The sequence below is a fragment of the Coregonus lavaretus genome (assembly GCF_964263955.1).
Source record: "Coregonus lavaretus genome assembly, chromosome: 3".
In the NCBI taxonomy this organism is placed as follows: Eukaryota; Metazoa; Chordata; class Actinopteri; order Salmoniformes; family Salmonidae; genus Coregonus; species Coregonus lavaretus.
Window position 1 is genome coordinate 67,109,820 of NC_139990.1, and position 23,049 is coordinate 67,132,868.

The 23,049-nt window shown below is 44.4% G+C and overlaps 1 protein-coding gene across 1 annotated transcript; it reads left to right on the top strand.

Moving 5' to 3' along the window:
- The first annotated feature begins 6,769 nt into the window (after positions 1–6,769).
- Positions 6,770–9,524, top strand: LOC311117266 (uncharacterized protein). Its single transcript, XM_084157503.1, has 4 exons — positions 6,770–6,901; positions 7,761–7,825; positions 7,941–8,270; positions 8,518–9,524. Exons 1-4 carry the CDS (start codon positions 6,894–6,896, stop codon positions 8,760–8,762), a joined length of 648 nt encoding a protein of 215 aa, XP_084013629.1. The 5' UTR covers positions 6,770–6,893; the 3' UTR covers positions 8,763–9,524.
- Positions 9,525–23,049: the final 13,525 nt, after the last annotated feature.

Sequence of the window (23,049 nt, forward strand, 5' to 3'; positions counted from 1 at the left end):
CTGCAAAAATTGCTCCCCGCCCCATGGCAAAATGTGTTGAAGACATTGAAGACATGGAGAAAACCTCTAACATGCAAAGCATGGACATCGAGACAGAGGGACAGGGACAGCAGGTGACATGCACATTCATAGATAGCTTAACCTGACATCAAACCCTCTAGACTGAGGCGACTAGAAAATGTCATTTCCTAAAGAAAATGTATGCTTGCATGTCTTAAATTATTGATGGTTGTGAAATAAGTTGTAGTAGGGGTAAAAAAGCTTGTAGGCCTAATATTATCCCTAGTAGTGGTATTGTTGATGACTTCAGTAGTAGTAGTTTCCCATGTGAAGGACCTTCCATCACCACCATCCTCATCTTCTTCCCCATCACCGGACCTACCAGAGGATAGAGCATTCCTGCGTTCATTACTCGATAATATCAATTATGGGTTAGTTCAGGTGTTCTTTTTTTCTAACTAAAATATATCTCAGGAGGGAAAATACAATACAAGTACAATATTGTTTTATAGTTAAAAACTGGGTTGAACAGAGATCACTATTGACATGTATGCATACAGTGGCTTGTGAAAGTATTCACCCCCCTTGGCAATTTTCCTATTTTGTTGCCCCACCTTTTGCAGCAATTACAGCTGCAAGTCTCTTGGGGTATGTCTCTATAAGCTTGGCACATCTAGCCACTGGGATTTTTGCCCATTCTTTGAGGCAAAACTGCTCCAGCTCCTTCAAGTTGGATGTGTACAGCAATCTTTAAGTCATACCACAGATTCTCAATTGGATTGAGGTCTGGGTTTTGACTAGGCCATTCCAAGAAATGTAAATGTTTCCCCTTAAACCACTTGAGTGTTGCTATAGCTGTATGCTTAGGGTCATTATCCTGCTGGAAGGTGAATCTCCGTCCCAGTCTCAAATCTCTGGAAGACTGAAACAGGTTTCCCTCAAGAATTTCCCTGTATTTAGTACCATCCATCATTCCTTCAATTCTGACCAGTTTCCCAGTCCCTGCCGATGGTGTTCTCGGGGTGATGAGAGGTGTTGGGTTTGCGCCAGACATAGCGTTTTCCTTGATGGCCAAAAAGCTCAATTTAGTCTTATCTGACCAGAGTACCTTCTTCCATATGTTTGGGGAGTCTCCCACATCACTTTTGGCGAACACCAAACGTGTTTACTTATTTTTTTCTTTAAGCAATGGCTTTTTTCTGGCCACTCTTCCGTAAAGCCCAGCTCTGTGGAGTGTACGGCTTAAAGTAGTCCTATGGACAGATACTCCAATCTCCGCTGTGGAGCTTTGCAGCTCCTTCAGGGTTATCTTTGGTCTCTTTGTTGCCTCTCTGATTAATGCCCCCCTTGCCTGGTCCGTGAGTTTTGGTGGGCGGCCCTCTCTTGGCAGGTTTGTTGTGGTGCCATATTCAATCCATTTTTTAATAATGGATTTAATGGTGCTCCGTGGGATGTTCAAAGTTTCTGATATTTTTATATAACCCAACCCTGATCTGTACTTCTCCACAACTTTGTCCCTGACCTGTTTGGGGAGCTCCTTGGTCTTCATGGTGCTGCTTGCTTGGTAGTGCCCCTTGCTTAGTGGTGTTGCAGACTCTGGGGCCTTTCAGAACAGGTGTATTTTTTATTTTTGTAGGCAAGTCAGTTAACAACAAATTATTATTTACAATGACGGCCTACACCGGCCAAACCCAGACGACTCTGGGCCAATTGTGCGCCGCCCTATGGCACTCCCAATCACGGCCGGTTGTGATACATTCTGGAATCGAACCAGGGAGTCTGTAGTGGCGCCTCAAGCACTGAGATGCAGTGCCTTAGACCGCTGCGCCACTCGGAGCCCATATATACTGAGATCATGTGACAGATCATGTGACACTTAGATTGCACACAGGTGGACTTTATTTAACTAATTATGTGACTTCTGAAGGTAAATGGTTGCACCAGATCTTATTTAGGGGCTTCATAGCAAAGGGGGTGAATACATATGCACGCACCACATTTCCGTTATTTATTTTTGTAGAATTTTTTTAAACAAGTTATTTTTATCATTTCACTTCACCAATTTGGACTATTTTGTGTATGTCCATTACATGAAATCCAAATAAAAATCTGTTTAAATTGCAGGTTGTAATGCAACAAAATAGGAAAAACGCCAAAGGGGATGAATACTTTTGCAAGGCACTCTATGTGTCACACCCTGATCTGTTTCACTTGTTTTGTGATTGCCTCCAACCCCCAACAGGTTGGCGTATATATACCTCGTTTTCTGTTTGTCTGTTGCCAGTTCGTCTTGTCCCGTCAAGTCCTACAATGTTTTCCTTTGCTCTAGTTTTGGCTTTATTTTGTCTTCCCAGTTCTGACCTTTCTGCCTGTCCTGACCTTGATGCTGCCTGCCGTCCTGTACCTGCCTGACTCTGATTTGGATTATGACTCTTTGCCTGCCTTGACCTACCGATTGCCTGCCCCTTGTACTGTAATAAACTCTGAGACACTTACTATCCGCCTCCTGTGTCTGCATCTGGGTCTTAGCCTGAGCCGTGATAATATGATGTTGATTTTGAATGTCTGTTGCAGACCACTTACGGAAGAAGACCGGACTCACAATGAAGATGTTGGAAACAATTTGCATCAGAGCTTTGGCTGACCCATTGAAGGAACTTTTCTGAGTCACTGAGGACTTGATCTTGAAGGGTGTCCAGGGTGGTGAGTATATAGACAACAGGAAGGTGAGTACAACACTTCTCCAATCTGAAGCAGATCTGCTTTGGGAGATCAAAGACAGACAGCTCATAGCTGTGGTCAAACTTGTGGTGAAACAGATGATTATGTCGGACCGTATACAACAGATCCTGGACAACCTTAGTGGGCTTAGCGCAACATGGCTAGAAGTCCCAACGGCTAATGCCCAGATAGCTGCTCAGCTAGTGGCAGTAGTCACTGCCCAGCTCACTGGACACTACATGATCAAAAGAATGTGGACACCTGTTCGTCGAACATCTCAATCCAAAATCATGGGCATTAATATGGAGGTGGTCCCCCCTTTGCTGCTATAACAGCCTCCACTCTTCTGGGAAGGCTTTCCACTAGATGTTGGAACATTGCTGCGGGGACTTGCTTCCATTCAGACACAAGAGCATTAGTGAGGTCAGGCACTGATGTTGGGCAATTAGGCCTGGCTCGCAGGCGGTGTTCCAGTTAATCACAAAGGTGTTCGATGGGGTTGAGGTCAAGGTCTGTGCAGGCCAGTCAAGTTCTTCCACACCGATCTACACAAACCATTTCTGTATGGACCTCGCTTTGTGCATGGAGGCATTGTCATGCTGAAACAGGAAAGGGCCATCCCCAAACTTTTGCCACAAAGTTGGAAGCACAGAATGGTCTAGAATGTCATTGTATGCTGTAGCGTTAAGATTTCCCTTCACTGGAACTAAGGGGCCTAGCCCGAACCATGAAAAACAGCCCTAGACCATTATTCCTCCTCCACCAAACCTTACAGTTGGCTTTATGCATTCGTACAGATAGCGTTCTCCTGGCATCCGCCAAACCCAGATTTGTCCGTCGGACTGCCAGATGGTGAAGCGTGATTCATCACTCCAGAGAAACGCGTTTCCACTGCTCCAGAGTCAAATTGCGGTGAGCTTTACATCACTCCAGCCGACGCATGGCATTGCACATGGTGATCTTAGGCTTGTGTGCGGCTGCTCGGCCATGGAAAGTCATCTCATGAAGCTCCCGACAAACAGTTCTTATGCTGACGTTGCTTCTAGAGTCAGTTTGGAACTTGGTAGTGAGTGTTGCAACCGACAGACAATTTTTACGCGCTACACGCTTCAGCACTCAGCGGTCCCATTCTGTGAGCTTCTGTGGCCTAACACTTCGCGGCTAAGCCGTTGTTGCTCCTAGAAGTTTCCACTTCACAATAACAGCACTTACAGTTAACCTGGGCAGCTCTACCAGAGCAGAACTTTGATGAACTGACTTGTTGGAAAGGTGGCATCCTATGACGGTGCCATGATGAAAGTCACTGAGAACTTCAGTAAGGCCATTCTACTGCCAATGTTTGTCTATGGAGATCGCATGGGTTTGTACTCGATTTTATACACCTGTCAGCAAAGGGTGTGGCTGAAATAGCCGAATCCACTAATTTGAAGGGGTGTCCACATACTTTTGTATATATAGTGTAGTCCCATTGTCGAAGCAGGACAAGCCAATTAATGTTTGACAGTTTAACAAGTTTCTCCGTCTCATTGCTAGAATTTTCACCAAAAGGCACAGTAAGGCGAATGTGGTAAAATGTGGTGAATAAGACAGGAAGACAAGTTGACCAACATGCTCCACAACAGGCATCAATGGAGGTCTTGACCATGGCCATTTGTGCCGTCAGTGAGGTCCTTGTCTGATCCTCAACAAGCCTTACTCACTACTACGATCAGTGCCCCATTACACTCCAAACTCCAAATGTTGTCAGTTTCCCATACTTGATTGCAGAAGTGTCAGAAATGGTTGAGACTGTAGATAAAGACTTGGATTTGGACATAAAGATGGCTTTTCCAATTCGAGAAGCCCCAGCCACACCTGACGAGCTTCAGGATGACTTTTAGAAAATAGCAGAATAAATTGTCAGGTTATATTACAGTGCCTTCGGGAAAGTATTCAGACCCCTGGACTTTTTCCACATTTTGTTACGTTACAGCCTTAATCTAAAATGGATAAAATAAAATAAAATACTAAGCAATCTACACAATACCCCATAATGACAAAGCAAAAACAGGTTTTTAGATATTTCTCCAAATGTATTAAAAATAAAAAACAGAAATACCTTATTTACACCCTTTACTATGAGACTTGATATTGATCTCAGGAGCATCCTGTTTCCATTGATCATCCTTGAGATGTTTCTACAACTTGATTGGAGTCCACCTGTGGTTAATTCAATTAATTGGACATAATTTTGGAAAGGCACACACCTGTCTATATAAGGTCCCACAGTTGACAGTGAATGTCAAAGAAAAAACCAAGCCATGAGGTCGAAGGAATTGTCCGTAGAGCTCCGAGACAGGATTGTGTCGAGGCACAGATCTGGGGAAGGGTACCAACAAATACCTGCAGCATTGAAGGTCCCCAAGAACACAGTGGCCTCCATCATTCTTAAATAGAAGAAGTTTGGAACCACCAAGACTCTTCCTAGAGCTGGCCACTCGGCCAAACTGAGCAATCGGGGGAGAAGGGCCTTGGTCAGGGAGGTGACCAAGAACCAAATGGTCACTCTAACAGAGCTCTAGAGTTCCTCTGTGGAGACGGGAGAACCTTCCAGAAGGACAACCATCTCTGCAGCACTCCACCAATCAGGCCTTTATGGTAGAATGGCCAGACGGAAGCTACTCCTCAGCAAAAGGCACATGACAGCCCACTTGGAGTTTGCCAAAAGGCACCTAAAGTCTCACAGACCATGAGAAACAAGATTCTCTGGTCTGATGAAACCAAGATTAAACTCTTTGGCCTGAATGCCAAGCGTCACGTCTGGAGGAAACCTAGCACCATCCCTATGGTGAAGCATGGTGGTGGCAGCATCATGCTGTGGGGATGTTTTTCAGCAGCAGGGACTGGGAGACTAGTCAGGATCGAGGCAAAGATGAACAGAGCAAAGTACAGAGATCTTTGATGAAAACCCGCTCTAACAGGACAACGACCCTAAGCACACAGCCAAGACAACTCAATAGTGGCTTCGGGACAAGGCTCTGAATGTCCTTGAGTGGCCCAGCCAGAGCCCAGACTTGAACCCGATCTAACATCTCTGGAGAGACCAGAAAATAGCTGTGCAGCAACGCTCCCCATCCAACCTGACAGAGCTTGAGAGGATCTGCAGAAAAGAGTAAGAAACTCCCCAACTACAGGTGTGCCAAGCGTGTAGTTTCATACCCAAGACGACTCGAGGCTGTAATCGCTCCCAAAGGTGCTTCAACAAAGTACTGAGTAAAAGGTCTGAATACTTAGGTAAATGTAATATTTCCGATTTAAAAAAATATATACATTAGCAAACATTTCTAAAAACCTGTTTTTGCTTTGTCATTATGGAGTATTGTGTATAGATTGATGAGGGAAAAAAAATATTTAATCAATTTTAGAATAAGACTGTAACCTAACAAAATGTGGAAAAAGTCAACGGGTCTGAATACTTTCCGAAGGCAATGTATGTGTTAATTGTCTTCCTCTGTTTACATGTAAACAATCAGTGCAGCAACAAAGTGTTGAGACAGACTCCCCATGCGCCTGCTGCTGCTGCTGTGGACTATAACAGTGAGTAACAGTCTTGACCTCTTAAGTATCAAAAGTAAATGTAATTGCTAAAATGTGAAATTCCTTATATTAAGCAAACCAGATGGCACCATTATTTTATTTGTAAAACATTTTATGTATAGAGAAGCATGTGTGTTTAGTGAGTCTGCCAGATCAGAGGCAGTAGGGATGACCTCTTGATAAGTGTGTGAATTTGACAATTTTCCTGTCCTGCTAAGCATAAAAAATATAACAAGTACTTTTGGGTGTCAGGGAAAATGTATGGAGTAAGAAATACATTATTTTCCTTAGGCATGTAGTGAAGTAAAAAGTAAACGTTGTCAAAAATATAAATAGTCAAATAAGAGATATACTGTACAGTAGGAGTTACTCCCCTAGATACTGTAGGAGTCACTCCCTCATCACCAGGCTAATTTTCATTCCTGCCATACTGGATTATGGAAAGGGAAGAAGAAAAACTGGTTCAACACTTACATACAGTAGCTATTTTACGTGCCAGTATGCATTGAGTTTGATGTCCATCAATCAGGAAATATTAGGCAAGAAAACAGAAATACATCAAGCTGACCTGTACGGTCACCCTACAGAATATCCAAATGAAACGGTAAGTTATGAAGACCTGTCTTTTGTATTACTGAATAACCTGGATGCCGCTGCTTCTGTTTTAGTTGTCATGTTTGGCATTCTATGGCATGACAACTTGAAAGGGATGCTACAACAGAATCACTGGCACCCAGGCAAGTGTTACAATCAACAGTAACTGTGAGCTCAAGGTTTGAATGGCCAACTGAGCATGTTGTCTTGTTACCATGGCTTTGGCCATGTTTAGAATGATTATATCAGGTACAAAATTATGAAAGAAAGGAATTGACAGGAAAAGGATACAGTATTATGTAATAGAGGATGCCGCCACAGAAATAGATTTGGTGTCTCATTGTACTGTAGTACAGAATCGTACAGAGAAGGTTCAAAATATGCAAGGAAGTTTTGCATATTCTGATAGCAATTCAAAACCTTGCATAAACTAAATGGTGTAGAGTCGAGAGTTACGAGACGGAAGAGAAGCTACTGCTGTGGATACATTCTCTTGTGAGTAGAATCTTTTTCCTTTTGCTTTCCAACCTATTTTCTCTCATCTAAATGGAAAGTATGGTCTATGTCAAACTGCTCTGGATGGGTAGTATTGTTTCATATCTTTGTCGCCACAGAACCATCTCTAAGGGAAAAAATGATGTCAAGCACATTGAAACACATTTTATGTATATAGCTAACTAACAATGTTCAAAATATAGTTGTTTTTTTGTTGTTGTTTGATTTTACAAATAAATGAATAGCATTTAGCCATCAAAGCTCCCTCAACTACATTAGGGGGATATGCCCCTCCTGCCCATGACAATGTGCGTGAAAGAATGCAAGTTTAAATGCTGTTGCACACTCATCCTCCCTTTGTAAAATATAAATAGCTCTGCAGATGTGATGGAAACACGGCATATCCTGGTCTGCCGTATTTGTCTGATCCTGGCCCTCTGTGAGTTTTTTTAATGATCCTCCATCTGTCATTAAGATATTGCTCTGCTAAAATAACTATGGTACAGTAATGTGTACAATAGATGTACAGTAATTCCTTGTCTATCTTTCCTCAGTGCTCCACCCACACCAGTGCCTGTCAGTGTATTTCCAGAACCAGGGTCTCCTTTATGTGGCTCTGGGGAGAGATCTGGTCCTGCTGACCCAGTTCCAGATTACACCAACAGAGAAGATCATCATAGTGACTTGGGACCGCGAGACTGAGAAGGGTCAGGGACAGGTCAGGCTGGCCAATCACCAAGATGCACCTGGCAATCCTCTAGACCAGAAGGGGGCCTTATTTAGGGTGGCGAATATAAGTTCATCTAACTATGGAGTCTACACCATCACTGTGACTGACCAGATGGGGAACGAGGAATCAGCAAAGATACTTGTTAGAGAGAGTGGTGAGAAACAGTTACACCAATAATTCTGGTCACTACCTAGATTTAGTTTGGGGAATATACTGTGCAAACTAAAAAGTCACATTAGCCTCGGTCACAGGCTTTCACCTACCCTTCCGAACAATGTGAGTGAAGCCTGGGTGCCGAGGCTAACCTTATGTGCAGAACTATGTAAGGACGCAGTAACCAATTTAGCTATATTTGGTCCATTTGTTCCTCCTAACTTTTTCTCTCCCTCACTTTCGCCTAGTTGCTGCTCCTGTGGCGTCTTTGTCGCTCCAGTGTGAGGTGGCCAATGACAGGGCACAGTGGGACAGCCCAGTGTTTTCCTGGTTGGTGGATGGGGTTGAGGCGTCCAATCAGACAGCCAATCTCTCTACAGATGGCAGGAGACTCTACGTGTCTGGAATGAAGGGCCACAACTACACCTGTGTTGTCAACAGCAGTCTGGGGACTAGTGTTACATACTACATCACTGGTATACATGTATTATGATTTTATATTATAATTATTTTGATTGAGGTTTTTTGTCTTTCATGCTTCTTTGCTGTGGCCTAGATTCTTCTACACCATCCCAAAGTAACCAGACCTTTGAGACTCTGTGTGGTGTACTACTGGCCATCATCATAGTGCTTCTAATCATATGTGGACATCTCTGTTGGTATGATAACAGAACATCTCCCCGGATTGTCTTTTACAGTAATAGATTAATAAACTCCCGGTATTCTGTTTGGTGCGCGCACACTTTTGACATTGCTGTGTGTTATTAACAGGAGATACAAGCAGCAGAGGACGAATGGGATTATATGACCTGAGGATGTCCATCGCTTTCAATTATCATTCTTATTTATGACACTTTGTTACTCTGTTACACACTGCACTATCACACAATTCCTTGGCACATGCAGAGATAGTATGATATGAGGAGTTTAATGTAATATTCTATTGAAACAAGTCACACTACCAGACATCAAAATCATTCCTATCAAGAGCTTTGGAACTATGCACCATGAATAAAATATATTGATATGCCTATTGATTGGCTTATTGATATGCCTATTTGTGGTACTTAATGATGCAGTGTCCACACTTATATTTGGACTAATTATATCTTTGTATATTTTTTAAGTACTGTGTGCCATCACATTAAGATTTGTGGACAAATATGTTCAAATGTACCTAAACCTGCTTTTGTAATGTCTATGTACAGTGCATTCAGAAAGGATTCAGACCCCTTGATTTTTTCCACATTTTGTTACGCTTCAGCCTTAATCTATAATTGATTAAATTGTTTTTTTTCCCTCATCAATCTACACACAATACCCTATAATGACAAAGCAAAAACAGGTAAAAAAATAAATAAAATAAAAACTGAAATTTCACATTTACATAAGTATTTAGACCCTTTAAGCAGTACTTTGTTGAAGCACCTTTGGCAGCGATTACTGCCTTGATTCTTCTTTGGCACTACAAGCTTGTCACACCTGTATTTGGGGAGTTTCTCCCATTCTTCTCAGAAGATCCTCTCAAGCTCTGTCAGGTTGGATGGGGAGCATCGCAGCACAACTATTTTCAGGTCTCTCCAGAGATGTTCGATCGGGTTCAAGTCCAGGCTCTGGCTGGGCCACTCAAGGACATTCAGAGACTTGTCCTGAAGCCACTCCTGCGTGTGCTTAGGGTTGTTGTCCTGTTGGAAGGTGAACCTTCGCCCCAGTCTGAGGTACTGAGCGATCTGGATCAGGTTTTCATCAAGGATCTCTGTACTTTGCTCCGTTCATCTGTGCCTCGATCCTGACTAGTCTCCCAGTCCCTGCTGCTGAAAAACATCACCACAGCATGAGACTGCCACCACCATGCTTCACCGTAGGGATGGTGCCAGGTTTGCTCCAGAAGTGACACTTGGCATTCAGGCCAAGAAGTTTAATCTTGGTTTCATCAAACCAGATAATCTTGTTTCTCATGGTCTGAGAGTCTTTAGGTGCCTTTTGGCATACTCCAAGCGGGCTTTCATGTGCCTTTTACTGAGGAGTGGCTTCCGTCTGGTCACTCTACCATAAAGGCCTGATTGGTGGAGAGCTGCAGAAATGGTTGTCCTCTGGAGCTCTCTCAGAGTGACCATCGGGTTCTTGGTCACCTCCCTGACCAAGGCCATTCTCCCCGATTGCTCAGTTAGGCCGGGCGGCCAGTTCTAGGAAGAGTCTTGGTGGTTCCAAACTTCTTCCATTTCAGAATGATGGAGGCCGCTGTGTTCTTGGGGACCTTCAATGCTGCAGAAATTTTTTGGTACCCTTCCCAAGATCTGTGCCTCGGCACAATCCTGTATCAGAGCTCTATGGACAATTCCTTCGACCTCATGGCTTGGTTTTTGCTTTGACATGCACTGTCAACTTTGGGACCTTATATAGACGGGTGTGTGGCTTTCCAAATCATGTCCAATCAATTGAATTTACAACAGGTGGACTCCAATCAAGTTGTAGAAGCATCTCAAGGATGATCAATGGAAAGAGGATGCACCTGAGCTCAACTTTCAGTCTCATTGCAAAGGGTCTGAATACTTATGTAAATAAGGTATTTCTCTTTTTTATTTTAAAAACAATTTCAAAAAATTCTAAAAACCTGTTTTCGCGTTGTCATTATGCGGTATTGTGTGTAGATTGATGAGAATTTCTATTTATTTCATCAATTTTAGAATACGACTGTAATGTAAAAAAATGTATGCTATAAAGCAAATTGAATAAATCCACATTATTGTGACAGTGCATGTGTGCATTTAACATATTTTATAACCTGTAAGGAAATCTTTGTAAGCAATCACTTTGCTACACTTCCATAGGAGACACACACTGACACCACTGACCAAATAGTCACAAATTTCATTTTGATCTACAGTACATACTGCAAGATAAAGCCATATATAGCAAGGAAACGGAGGTCGCTGACAGAATGCAGAAGGGGAAAAAATAGAAAAAAAATTCAAATATTTTTTTTTTAAAATAAATCAAAGGGATGGACACCTCAAAATAAGAAGCTACAATATCACCTCAAGGCATTGCACGCTTGCAATTGTCAGTTTATATTACAATTATTTTGTTTATTCTATTGCTATAGTATAGGACAGCAGGTAGCCTACATTTGTTCATTCTCAGTTCAGTATAGGGCGGCAGGTAGCCTAGTGGTTAAGTGCGTTGGGCTACTAACTGAAAGGTCGCTGGTTCGAATCCCTGAGCCGACTAGGCAAAAAAATATGCCGGTGTGCCCTTGAGCAAGGCCCTAATTGCTCCTGTAAGTCACTCTGGATAAGAGTATGTAAAACGTGTGTTGTTGTATAGACACATATTAGGGTTTCTGTTTAGGCGATACAGTAACAGAGGAGAGAGGCTTCAGGAGCATTTTAAGGACAACTTGTAACGGTGAACCATTGATTACAGTACCCAAGTTATTTCGCTACCCTCCCCTACTCAAAGAAGGACTCATAAAAGGACAGTAAGTGTAAAAAAACGCTTTGGGAGGAGCTTCCTGCCCTGTGAGCAGCATGACCTTTCAAAGCATTGGAACAATGTGGAGAGTGAACTGCTTGTTGGCCAATTCTAAAAATGGAAAGATCAACTTTCACCCAGTGTGTTGACTGTTTTTGTAGTAGCTATCATTTTTATACAGCCTCTCATTGTACTGAACTACACTTTATATTTTTTCAAATATAATGCTCTAAAAAAAATTGTTTTAAAAACAATTCCTTATTTTGTAACCTTTGTATATTTAGCTGTGTATTCTTTGTAATAAACACCACACATTTTAAACTGTGTGAGGCTTTAGTTCAATTGATCGCTATTGTAAATCCACATTTCAGTCAGGAAATGGGAGTCAAAGTACAACCGCTCCATACATAGTGAATTTCAAAATGTGTGTGTGTGTCCACCTCATCAGTACATCTCTCTGGTGAAGCCGGACTTGGGGACGGTGACTCCAGGGATGATCTTGGCAGTCTCAGCCTCAGGCAGGGCCTCCAGGCGCTGGCGGATGTGGTTGCTTCGCTGCTCCAGCTCCAGGGCCTCCTGCTTCCTGGACAGGTCTTCTCCCATACAGGCCTGGTGCTCCTCTAAGGACTGCAGAGAGTGCCTGGTGCACGGGGTCACAGAACAGCAACACAGGGTTAGATGGTGTGTGTGTGTGTGTGTGGGGGGGGGGGGGGGGTCCTTATATTAAACGCCAATATGCTATGAAAGTGAGCACATCAGATGTTCAATATGCTGTGAAAGAGTCATACGAGGTGAACATAATGCTTCTGTAACTGCTGTAATGCTTCTATGGTGGCTCCCAACTGCTTAGCCTCTTCCACCAGCCCAGAATGCATGTACAGAGATTACAGAGTCAAGTCATGGACACACATTATATACTGAACAAAAATATAAATGCAACATGCAACAATTTCAAAGATTTTACTGAGTTACAGTTCATAGAAGGAAATCAGTCAACTGAAATAAATTCATTCAGACCTAATTTATGGATTTCACATGACAAGGCATGGGCGCAGACATGGGTGGGTAGTCAGGTCCAGCCAATCAGAATGAGATTTTCCCCTCAAAAAGGCTTTATTACAGACAGAAATATTCTTCAATTTCATCAGCTGTCCGGGTGGTTGGTCTCAGATGATCCCGCAGGTGATGAAGCCAGATGTGGAAGTTACACGTGGTCCGCGGTTTTGAGGCCGGTTGGATGTACTGACAAATTCTCTAAAGCTACGTTGGAGGTGCCTTATAGTAGAGAAATGAACATCAAATTTTCTGGCAACAGCTCTGGTGGACATTCCTGCAGTCAGCATGCCAATTGCACACTCCCTCAAAACTTTAGACATCTGCGGCATTGTGTTGTGTGACAAAACTGCACATTTTAAAGTGGCCTTTTATTGTCCCCAGCACAAGGTGCACCTGTGTAATGATCATGATGTTTAATCAGCTTCTTGATATGCCACACCTCCCCGGGACCACCCATACACAAAAAAATAATTATGCACGCATGACTGTAAGTCGCTTTGGACAAAAGCGTCTGCTAAATGGCATATTATTATTATTATTATTATTATTATTATTATAGGTGGATGTATTATCTTGGCAAAGGAAAACTGCTCACTAAAGGGCATGTAGACACATTTTTAGAGAAATAAGCTTTTTGTGCTTATGGAACATTTCTGGGATCTTTTATTTCTACTCATGAAACATGGGACCAACACTTTACATGTTGCGTTTATATTTTTGTTCAGTATAATATGACAAACAGAGACACAGCTCCTTTTCCATGACAAAATCAACCTTTACAACAACTCAGGTCCTCTGAAGGGTCAATGTGTGCAGGCTTTCATAGAACAAACGTCTGAACACACAAAGACCCTCCAGGACCAAAGAATACCCATTCCTGCTTAACAGGTTAGAATCAACCATAGAATAGAATGAGTAGAACGGACATTAACATTCAAGTCAATTTCCCTTGACGTGTGGACCGGCGGTCATAGTGAGTGTACTGTCAAATTGCCCTGGTTTGAGGGGCTTTTTCCCCATTCCAGTAATTAAATTTTTATGGTTCTACCTGGTCTCTGCAGAGGTCTACTCCGGGCCTCGAGTTCCTGTTCTCCAGCCTGGTATGGACCAGCTTCAGGGGGCACTCTGTAGCCTGCAGCTCCTGCTCCATATGATGGATGTCCCTCATCAGCTCTGTGATCTCCTCTCTGGTCTGGTGGGACAGACAGAGCCAAAGGAGCACAGAGTCAGTACTAAGAAGCCTGAGAAACCTCCCACAGCTAAGAAGGGCCGTCTAGAATTGTCCTCTTTGCTTTCTATGGTCTATGCTAGTCAATACTATCTTATCACCATCTATGCTCTCTATGGTTCTTGGTGTAGCCTCTAACTCTCACACAATAGCTGATTCATAGGTTCCACTTCTTGTTTGGATCTACTGTACTCTACTGTATATATGATGTTACTGATCCATAACAGATTCATGAGAAACCTAGGCGATCTGCCTTCCCTGCATTGACCCCAGTCTTATCTAATCTCTCCCTGTGCATTCCGGACACTGCTATTGTTATTGCCTCTGGAGTGGACTTCCTTACCAGGATTATATGCATTCATGTCTATGGAGATAGATCGGGCCCAGTGGAGCGCTAACAAATGAAAATGGCTGTGCTGCTCTGATTAGAAGGGAGATCAGTGGAAGGGTGGTGTCACGACTTCCGCCGAGGCTGCCTCCCCTCCTTGTTCGGGCAGGCTTCGGCGTTCGTCGTCACCGGCTTATAATAATAATAATATAATATGCCATTTAGCAGACGCTTTTATCCAAAGCGACTTACAGGCTTACTAGCCACTGCCGCCCCCAATTGTCATCATTACATTTGTCTTGTCTTGTCAATCACACACACCTGGTTCATATCCCCTCATTAGTCTGTGTATAAGTGTTCCCTCTGCCCCCTTGTCCTTGTGGGTGATTGTTTCATTGTGACAGTAGTGTAGCTCGGGTGGAGCTACTCGTACCATTTTGTTGGCAGGGTAGATTTTCCCCTGTGCCTATGTATTGTTGGATCTACCGTTACAGTGTATTGCCAGGGATGATAGTTTCCCCTGTGCCTGTTTCGTTTGTCGCTATTCCAGCGCATTTGTGTGTAAAGACGGAATAAACTCTGTATTCGGTGATTACCCTCCTGCGCCTGACTCCTTCCATCACACTCATCACAGAATCACCCACCCGCTATGGAGTCAGCGGGAGAAGAGCGCATGCATGGAGTCGTGGCACGGGTCCTTAACACCGGATCTAGCTTGCCGCAACCGAATGGATGTTGCTGTAGGCTAATCACCACTGCCCCCGTAGCACCAGTTAGCCTTGAGCCTTAAGCTAGCCCCGGCTATCTACCTCTCTGTCTACCGGACGGGAGTAGCCAGCTAACCAGCTAACTAGCTACTTGCTATTAGCCACCGTTAGCGGCTTTTCTCCATTGTCCGTGGCCTGCACTACCTACCAGCCAGCTCTAGCCTGGACTATTATCGGCCAGTCTGCACTGTCTGCACAGCGAGTTATCAACCCAGAACCTATCAGATTTTCTGCCGGAATCACTGAATCACTGGACCTTTAACACTGGATAATCGCAACTAGCTAGCTGCAACCAAATGAACGTTGTTGTTGGCTAATCAGCCTTGAGCTAGCCTTGAGTCAGGCACATCTCCCGGCTATCTACCTCTCTGTCAACCGGACGGGACCTCCTAGAGTCGACACGGAGCCCTGCCGATCCATCACGACTGGTCTGCCGACGTAATCGTCTGTGGTTTCAACAGGCTTCCCGTTGCAACGACCACGAAGATCCATCTGCTAGCCCCGGCCCGCTAGCACACGCAAACTACAACCGTGCTTCCTGCTCGCTGTGCTGAAGCACCAATTTGAACTGCACTCGGACTCACATATTGCTGTTCACTGGACCTTATGATCACTCAGCTACACAGCTGATGCCTGCTGGACTGTTCCTTTACACGGTACCCTGTCCTGTTTTTTCTGTTTAGCCTCAGCCCAAACTTTATCGCCATTACCAGTTGTTGTCTTAGCTCTCTCTAATAACACCTGTGATTGCTTTATGCCTCTCTCCCATGTCAATATGCCTTGCCTATTGCTGTTCCAGTTAGTTCTTATTATACAATTTCACTGTAGAACCCTAAGTCCCTCTCAAACTGCCTCAAATAGTTCCTTTGTTCCACCCCCCATACACACCGAGACCGGCTCAATCGGTGCCTCCAGTGATGCTATCTCTTTCATTGTTACCCAACGCTTAGGTTTACCTCCACTGTACTCATATCCTTCCATATCCTTGTCTGTACATAATGCCCAGAATCTTTTCTACAATGCCCGGAAATCTGCCCCCTTTATTCTCTGTACCCAACGCACTAGAAGACCAGTTCTTAAAGCCTTTAGCCGTATCCTTATTCTAGTCCTCCTCTGTTCCTCTGGTGATGTAGAGGCTAACCCAGGCCCTGCAGCCCCCAGTATCACTCCTACTCCCCAGGAGCCATCATCAAAGCCTTGGTTTTCTGTACGTTAACATCAGAAGCCTCCTTCCTAAGTTTGAGTTATTCACTGCGTTAGCACACTCCGCCAACCCTGATGTTCTAGCAATGTCTGAATCCTGGCTTAGGAAGGCCACCGAAAATTCTGAAATGTCCATCCCCAACTACAACATTTTCCATCTAGATAGAACTGCCAAAGGGGGTGGAGTTGCAATCTACTGTAGAGATAGCCTGCAGAGCTCTATCATACTATCCAGGTCTGTGCCCAAATTAGTTTGAGCTTCTACTTCTAAAAATCCACCTTTCCAGAAATAAGTCTCTCACTGTTGCCGCTTGCTACAGACCCCCCTCAGCCCCCAGCTGTGCCCTGGACACCATATGTGAATTGATTGCCCCCCATTTATCCTCAGAGTTCGTACTGCTTGTTGACCTAAATTGGGATATGCTTTACACCCCGGCCATCCTACAATCCAAACTAGATGCCCTCAATCTCACACAAATGACCAACGAACCTACCAGGTACAACCCTAAATCCGTAAACATGGGTACCCTCATAGATATCATCCTGACTAACTTACCCTCTAAATACACCTCCGCTGTCTTCAACCAGGATCTCAGCGATCACTGCCTTATTGCCTGCGTCCGTAACGGGTCCGCGGTCAAACGACCACCCCTCATCACTGTCAAACGCTCCCTTTAACACTTTAGCGAGCAGGCCTTCCTAATTGACCTGGCCCAGGTATCCTGGATGGATATAGATCTCATTCCGTCAGTAGAGGACGCCTGGTTGTTCTTTAAAAGTAATTTCCTCTCAATCTTAAATAAACATGCCCCATTCAAAAAATACAGAATTAAGAACAGATATAGCCCCTGGTTCTCCTCAGATTTGACAGCCCTTGACCAGCACAAAAACATCCTGTGGCGTACTGCATTAGCATCAAATAGCCCCCGTGATATGCAACTTTTCAGGGAAGTTAGGAACCAATATACACAAGCAGTTAGGAAAGCAAAGGCTAACTTTTTCAAACAGAAATGTGCATCCTGTAGCACTAACTCCAAAAAATGTTGGGACACTGTAAAGTCCATGGAGAATAAGAGCACCTCCTCCCAGCTGCCCACTGCACTGAGGCTAGGAAACACTATCACCACCGATAAATCTACAATAATCGAGAATTTCAACAAGCATTTTGCTACGGCTGGCCATGCTTTCCACCTGGCTACCACTACCCCGGCCACCAGCTCTGCACCCTCCGCTGCAACTTGCCCATGCCCCCCCCCCCACTTCTCCTTCACACAAATTCAGACAGCTGATGTTCTGAAAGAGCTGCAAAATCTGGACCCCTACAAATCATCTGGGCTAGACAATCTGGACCCTTTCTTTCTAAAACTAGCTGCCGAAATTGTCGCAACCCCTATTACTAGCTTGTTCAACCTCTCTTTCGTTACGTCTGAGATCCCCAGAGATTGGAAAGCTGCCGCGGTCATCCCCCTCTTCAAAGGGGGTGACACTCTAGATCCAAACTGTTACAGACCTATATCCATCCTGCCCTGCCTTTCGAAAGTTTTTGAAAGCCAAGTTAACAAACAGATCACCGACCATTTCGAATCCCACCGTACCTTCTCCGCTATGCAATCCGGTTTTCCTGGTCATGGGTGCACCTCAGCCATGCTCAAGGTCCTAAACGATATTATAACCTTGATCGATAATAGACAGTACTGTGCAGCCGTCTTCATCGACCTGGCCAAGGCTTTCGACTCTGTCAACCACCGCATTCTTACTGGCAGACTAAATAGCCTTGGTTTCTCAAATGACTGCCTCGCCTGGTTCACCAACTACTTCTCAGATAGAGTTCAGTGTGTCAAATCGGAGGGCCTGTTGTCTGGACCTATGGCAGTCTCTATACGGGTTCCACAGGGTTCAATTCTTGGGCTGACTCTTTTCTCCGTGTATATCAATGATGTCGCTCTTGCTGCTGGTGACTCTCAGATCCACCTCTACGCAGATGACACCATTTTGTATACATCTGGCCCTTCATTGGACACTGTGTTAACAAACCTCCAAACGAGCTTCAATGCCATACAACACTCCTTCAGTAGCCTCCAACTGCTCTTAAACACTAGTAAAACTAAATGCATGCTCTTCAATCGAACGCTGCTGGCACCCGCCCACCCGACTAGAATCACTGCTCTCGACGGGTCTGACCTAGAGTATGTAGACAACTACAAATACCTAGGTGTCTGGTTAGACTGTAAACTCTCCTTCCAGACTCACATTAATAATCTCCAATCCAAAGTTAAATCTAGAATCGGCTTCCTATTTCGCAACAAAGCCTCCTTCACTCATGCTGCCAAACATGCCCTCGTAAAACTGACTATCCTACCGATCCTTGACTTCGGCGATATCATTTACAAAATAGCCTCCAACACTCTACTCAGCAAATTGGATGTAGTCTATCACAGTGCCATCCGTTTTGTCACCAAAGCCCCATATACTACCCACCACTGTGACCTGTACGCTCTTGTTGGCTGGTCCTCACTACATATTCGTCGCCAAACCCACTGGCTCCAGGCCATCTATAAATCACTGCTAGGCAAATCCCTGCCTTATCTTAGCTTATTGGTCACCATAGCAACACCCACCCGTAGTATGCGCTCCAGCAGGTATATCTCACTGGTCATCCCCAAAGCCACCACGTCCTTTGGCCGCCATTCCTTCCAGTTCTCTGCTGCCAATGACTGGAACAAATTGCAAAAATCTCTGAAGCTGGAGACTCTTATCTCCCTCACTAACTTTAAGCATCAGTTGTCAGAGCACCTTACCGATCACTGCACCTGTACATAGCCCATCTGAAATTAGCCCACCCAACTACCTCATCCCCATATTGTTATATATTTTGCTAATTTGCACCCCAGTATCTCTATTTGCACATCATCTCTTGCACATCTATCATTCCAGTGTTAATACTAATTGTAATTAATTTGCACTATAGCCTATTTATTGCCTTACCTCCATAACTTGCTACATTTGCACACACTGTATATATATTTTCTGTTGTATTTTTGACTTTATGTTTTGTTTTACCCCATATGTAACTCTGTGTTGTTGTTTTTAATCGCACTGCTTTGCTTTATCTTGGACAGGTCGCAGTTGTAAATGAGAACTTGTTCTCAACTGGCTTACCTGGTTAAATAAAGGTTAAATAAATAAAAAATAAATAAAAATAAATGGCACAGTGAAAAGAAAAACATGCATCCTGTTTACAATAAGGCACTAAAGTAAAAATGCAAAGAATGTGGCAAAGAAATTAACTTTGTCCTGAATACAAAGCATTATGTTTGCGGCAAATCCAACACAACACATCACTGAGTACCACTCTTCATATTTTCAAGCATGGTGGTGGCTGCATCATGTTATGGATATGCTTGTCATCGGCAAAGACTAGGTAGTTTCATTGGATAAAAAGAAACAGAATAGAGCTAAGCACAGGCAAAATCCTAGAGGAAAACCTAGTTCAGTGTCACGATCGTTGGTTAGAGATGAGGACCAAGGCGCAGCGTTGAAGGTGAACATATCCTTTTATTACTGATCACACGATCAAAACAATAAACGATAACGTGACGTCTACAGTTTAACACAAACCGAAATGAACAAGAAACCACAAACACAAAGTGAAAGACAGACAGTTAAATATGGCTCCCAATCAGAGACACCCAGCTGACACTCGTTGCCTCTGATTGGGAGTCACTCAGCCCAACATAGAAAATCAAACATAGAATTACACACCCTGGCTCAACATAACATAGTCCCCAGAGCCAGGGCGTGACAGTACCCCCCCCCCAAAGGCGCGGACTCCGGCCGCGCCAAACAACCACAACAGGGGAGGGACCGGGTGGGCACTCCGCCTCGGCGGCGGATCCGGCTCCGGACATGACCCAGGCACGGGTTGTGCTGGACTGACGACGCACACCCCTGGCTTGATGCGTGGAGGAGGAACGGGCCGGACCGGGCTGACGAAGCGCACCCCTGACTTGGTGCGGGGAGCAGGAAGGAGCCGGACCGGGCTGACGACGCGCACCACTGACCCGGTGCGGGGAGCTTAGACGGGCCGGACCGGGCTGGCGACGCGCACCACAGACTTGGTGCGGAGAGCAGGAACGGGCCGGACAGGGCTGACGAAACGCACCATAGACTTGGTGCGGAGAGCAGGCACGGGCCGTGCCGGACTGACGACGCACACCACTGGCTTGGTGCGGGAAGCTTGGATGGGCCGGACTGGGCTGGCGACGCGCACCACAGACTTGGTGCGGAGAGCAGGAACGGGCCGGACAGGGCTGACGAAACGCACCATAGACTTGGTGCGGAGAGCAGGCACGGGCCGTGCCGGACTGACGACGCACACCACTGGCTTGGTGCGGGAAGCTTGGACGGGCCGGACTGGGCTGGCGACGCGCACCGTAGGTTTGGTGCGTGGAGCAGGAATAGACCGGACCGTACTGGGGACACACACCACTGGCTCTACACCGGGATCTGGAACGGGCCGGACCGGACTGGCAACACACGCCAGTACCTCTCGCCGTGCCTCTACACCCTCCATCCCCTCTTCTACCAGTGGCCCCCGTAACCTGGCGGCCTCCTCTGCAACCCCGCTGGACCGCTCCATAGCGGCCTCCTGCTGCCCCGACGTCGTGAGCCCCCTCCTAAAAATTTTCTGGGGGTCTCTCCTCCCTGTGGGCCAGGCCTCCATCATTCTCGCCAGACTCTCACCCCACTGCTCCAAACTCCAACCTCTCTCCTCTTCTCTTGGCTTGGCCCAGTCGAGACTCCTACTCAACTGCTCCCAAGTCCTTCCTCTCTCGGCTTGACCCAGTCCAGGAGGCGAAGGAGATCTGTGAGGGATCTCCCTGGCGACGGCTCCTGGACACGCTGCTTGGTCCCATCTTGGTGGTTTCTTCTGTCACGATCGTTGGTTAGAGATGAGGACCAAGGCGCAGCGTTGAAGGTGAACATATCCTTTTATTACTGATCACACGATCAAAACAATAAACGATAACGTGACGTCTACAGTTTAACACAAACCGAAATGAACAAGAAACCACAAACACAAAGTGAAAGACAGACAGTTAAATATGGCTCCCAATCAGAGACACCCAGCTGACACTCGTTGCCTCTGATTGGGAGTCACTCAGCCCAACATAGAAAATCAAACATAGAATTACACACCCTGGCTCAACATAACATAGTCCCCAGAGCCAGGGCGTGACATTCAGACTGCCATCCAACAGACACTGGGAGACAAATTCACCTTTCAGCAGGACAATAACCTAAAACACAAGGCCAAATATACACTGGAGTTGCTTAACAACACAACATTGAATGTTCCTGAGTGGCCTAGTTACAGTTTTGACTTAAATCATTAAATCGGCTTGAAAATATATGGCAAGACTTGAAAATGGATGTCTAGCAATGATCAACAGCCAACTTGACAGAGCTTAAAGAATTTTCAAAAGAATAATGTGCATATATTGTGCAATCCAGGTGTGCAAAGCTCTTAGAGACTTACCCAGAAAAACTCACAGGTGTAATCGCTGATAAATGTGATTCTAACATGTATTGACTCAGGGGTGTGAATACTTATGTATATAAATGAGATAATTGTGTATTTCATTTTAATTAAATGTGCAAACATTTCTAAAAACATGTTTCACTTTGTCATAATGGGGTATTGTGTGTAGATGGGTGAGAGAGCAAAATATAGTATTGGGACAAATTCACTTATATGTATATTAAAAGTAGTCAAAAGTTTAGTATTTGGTCCCATATTCCTAGCACGCAATGATTACATCAAGCTTGTGACTCTACAAACTTGTTGGATGCATTTGCTGTTTGTTTTGGTTGTGTTCCAGATTAGTTTGTGCCCAATAGATTTGAATGTTAAATCATGTATTATGTCATTTGGAGTCACTTTTATTGTAAATAAGAGTAGAATATGTTTCAAAACACTTATACATTAATGTGGATGCTACCTTGATTATGAATAGTCCTGAATGAATCATGAATAATGATGAGTGAGAAAGTTACAACAGCTACATCCGACACAGATTGGTACAATCGGAGAGTATTATGCAAGTATGTGTATCCCATTTTGTGAAACATTTTCATAGGGGAAATGGCATCACTTTGAATATTTCCAGAAGTATGATGCAAAAAGAGATTTTAATGTCATCAGTATAAAAAGTTAATATAAAATATAGGGGAACAGAAATAATATAAAACCTTCAAATGCTCATAAATACACACATATAAATGCATACTACACATACATTAATGTCAGTGGAGGCTCCTCAGAGGAGGAATGTGTCACTGTATGTCACCTTGATTACTCAAAATTCTCTCGACCTGTGCACCTACATTGTAAACTTTCACTCATAGGCTAGGTTGTAGCAACCTCATGTGGTAGCCTAAACCTATCGATGTTACATTGAACTGGGAGAATAGAATATGAATGACAGTCATCCAATATGCTGTAATAGAAATAAGGCCATGCTCATAAAAAATAAAACATCCTCCCTCATCTTAAATGGCACCGACCGCCACTGATTCATGTATAGGCTACTTATAAAGACAGATAGCATAGACCTCAGTCTTTTCCATAACAACCAAAGTGCAATAAATACATTGAACAGGCTAGCATTTAGCTAACTTATGTAGCTAGCATGTAGCATGTGTAGCATATGGCTTGACAACA

Excerpts from the sequence above, each read along its gene's own strand:
- LOC311117266 (XM_084157503.1), top strand. Across the intron at positions 7,826-7,940 it reads TTGTCTGATCCTGGCCCTCT|TGCTCCACCCACACCAGTGC; the intron begins GTGAGTTTTTTT and ends ATCTTTCCTCAG. Across the intron at positions 8,271-8,517 it reads GATACTTGTTAGAGAGAGTG|TTGCTGCTCCTGTGGCGTCT; the intron begins GTGAGAAACAGT and ends ACTTTCGCCTAG.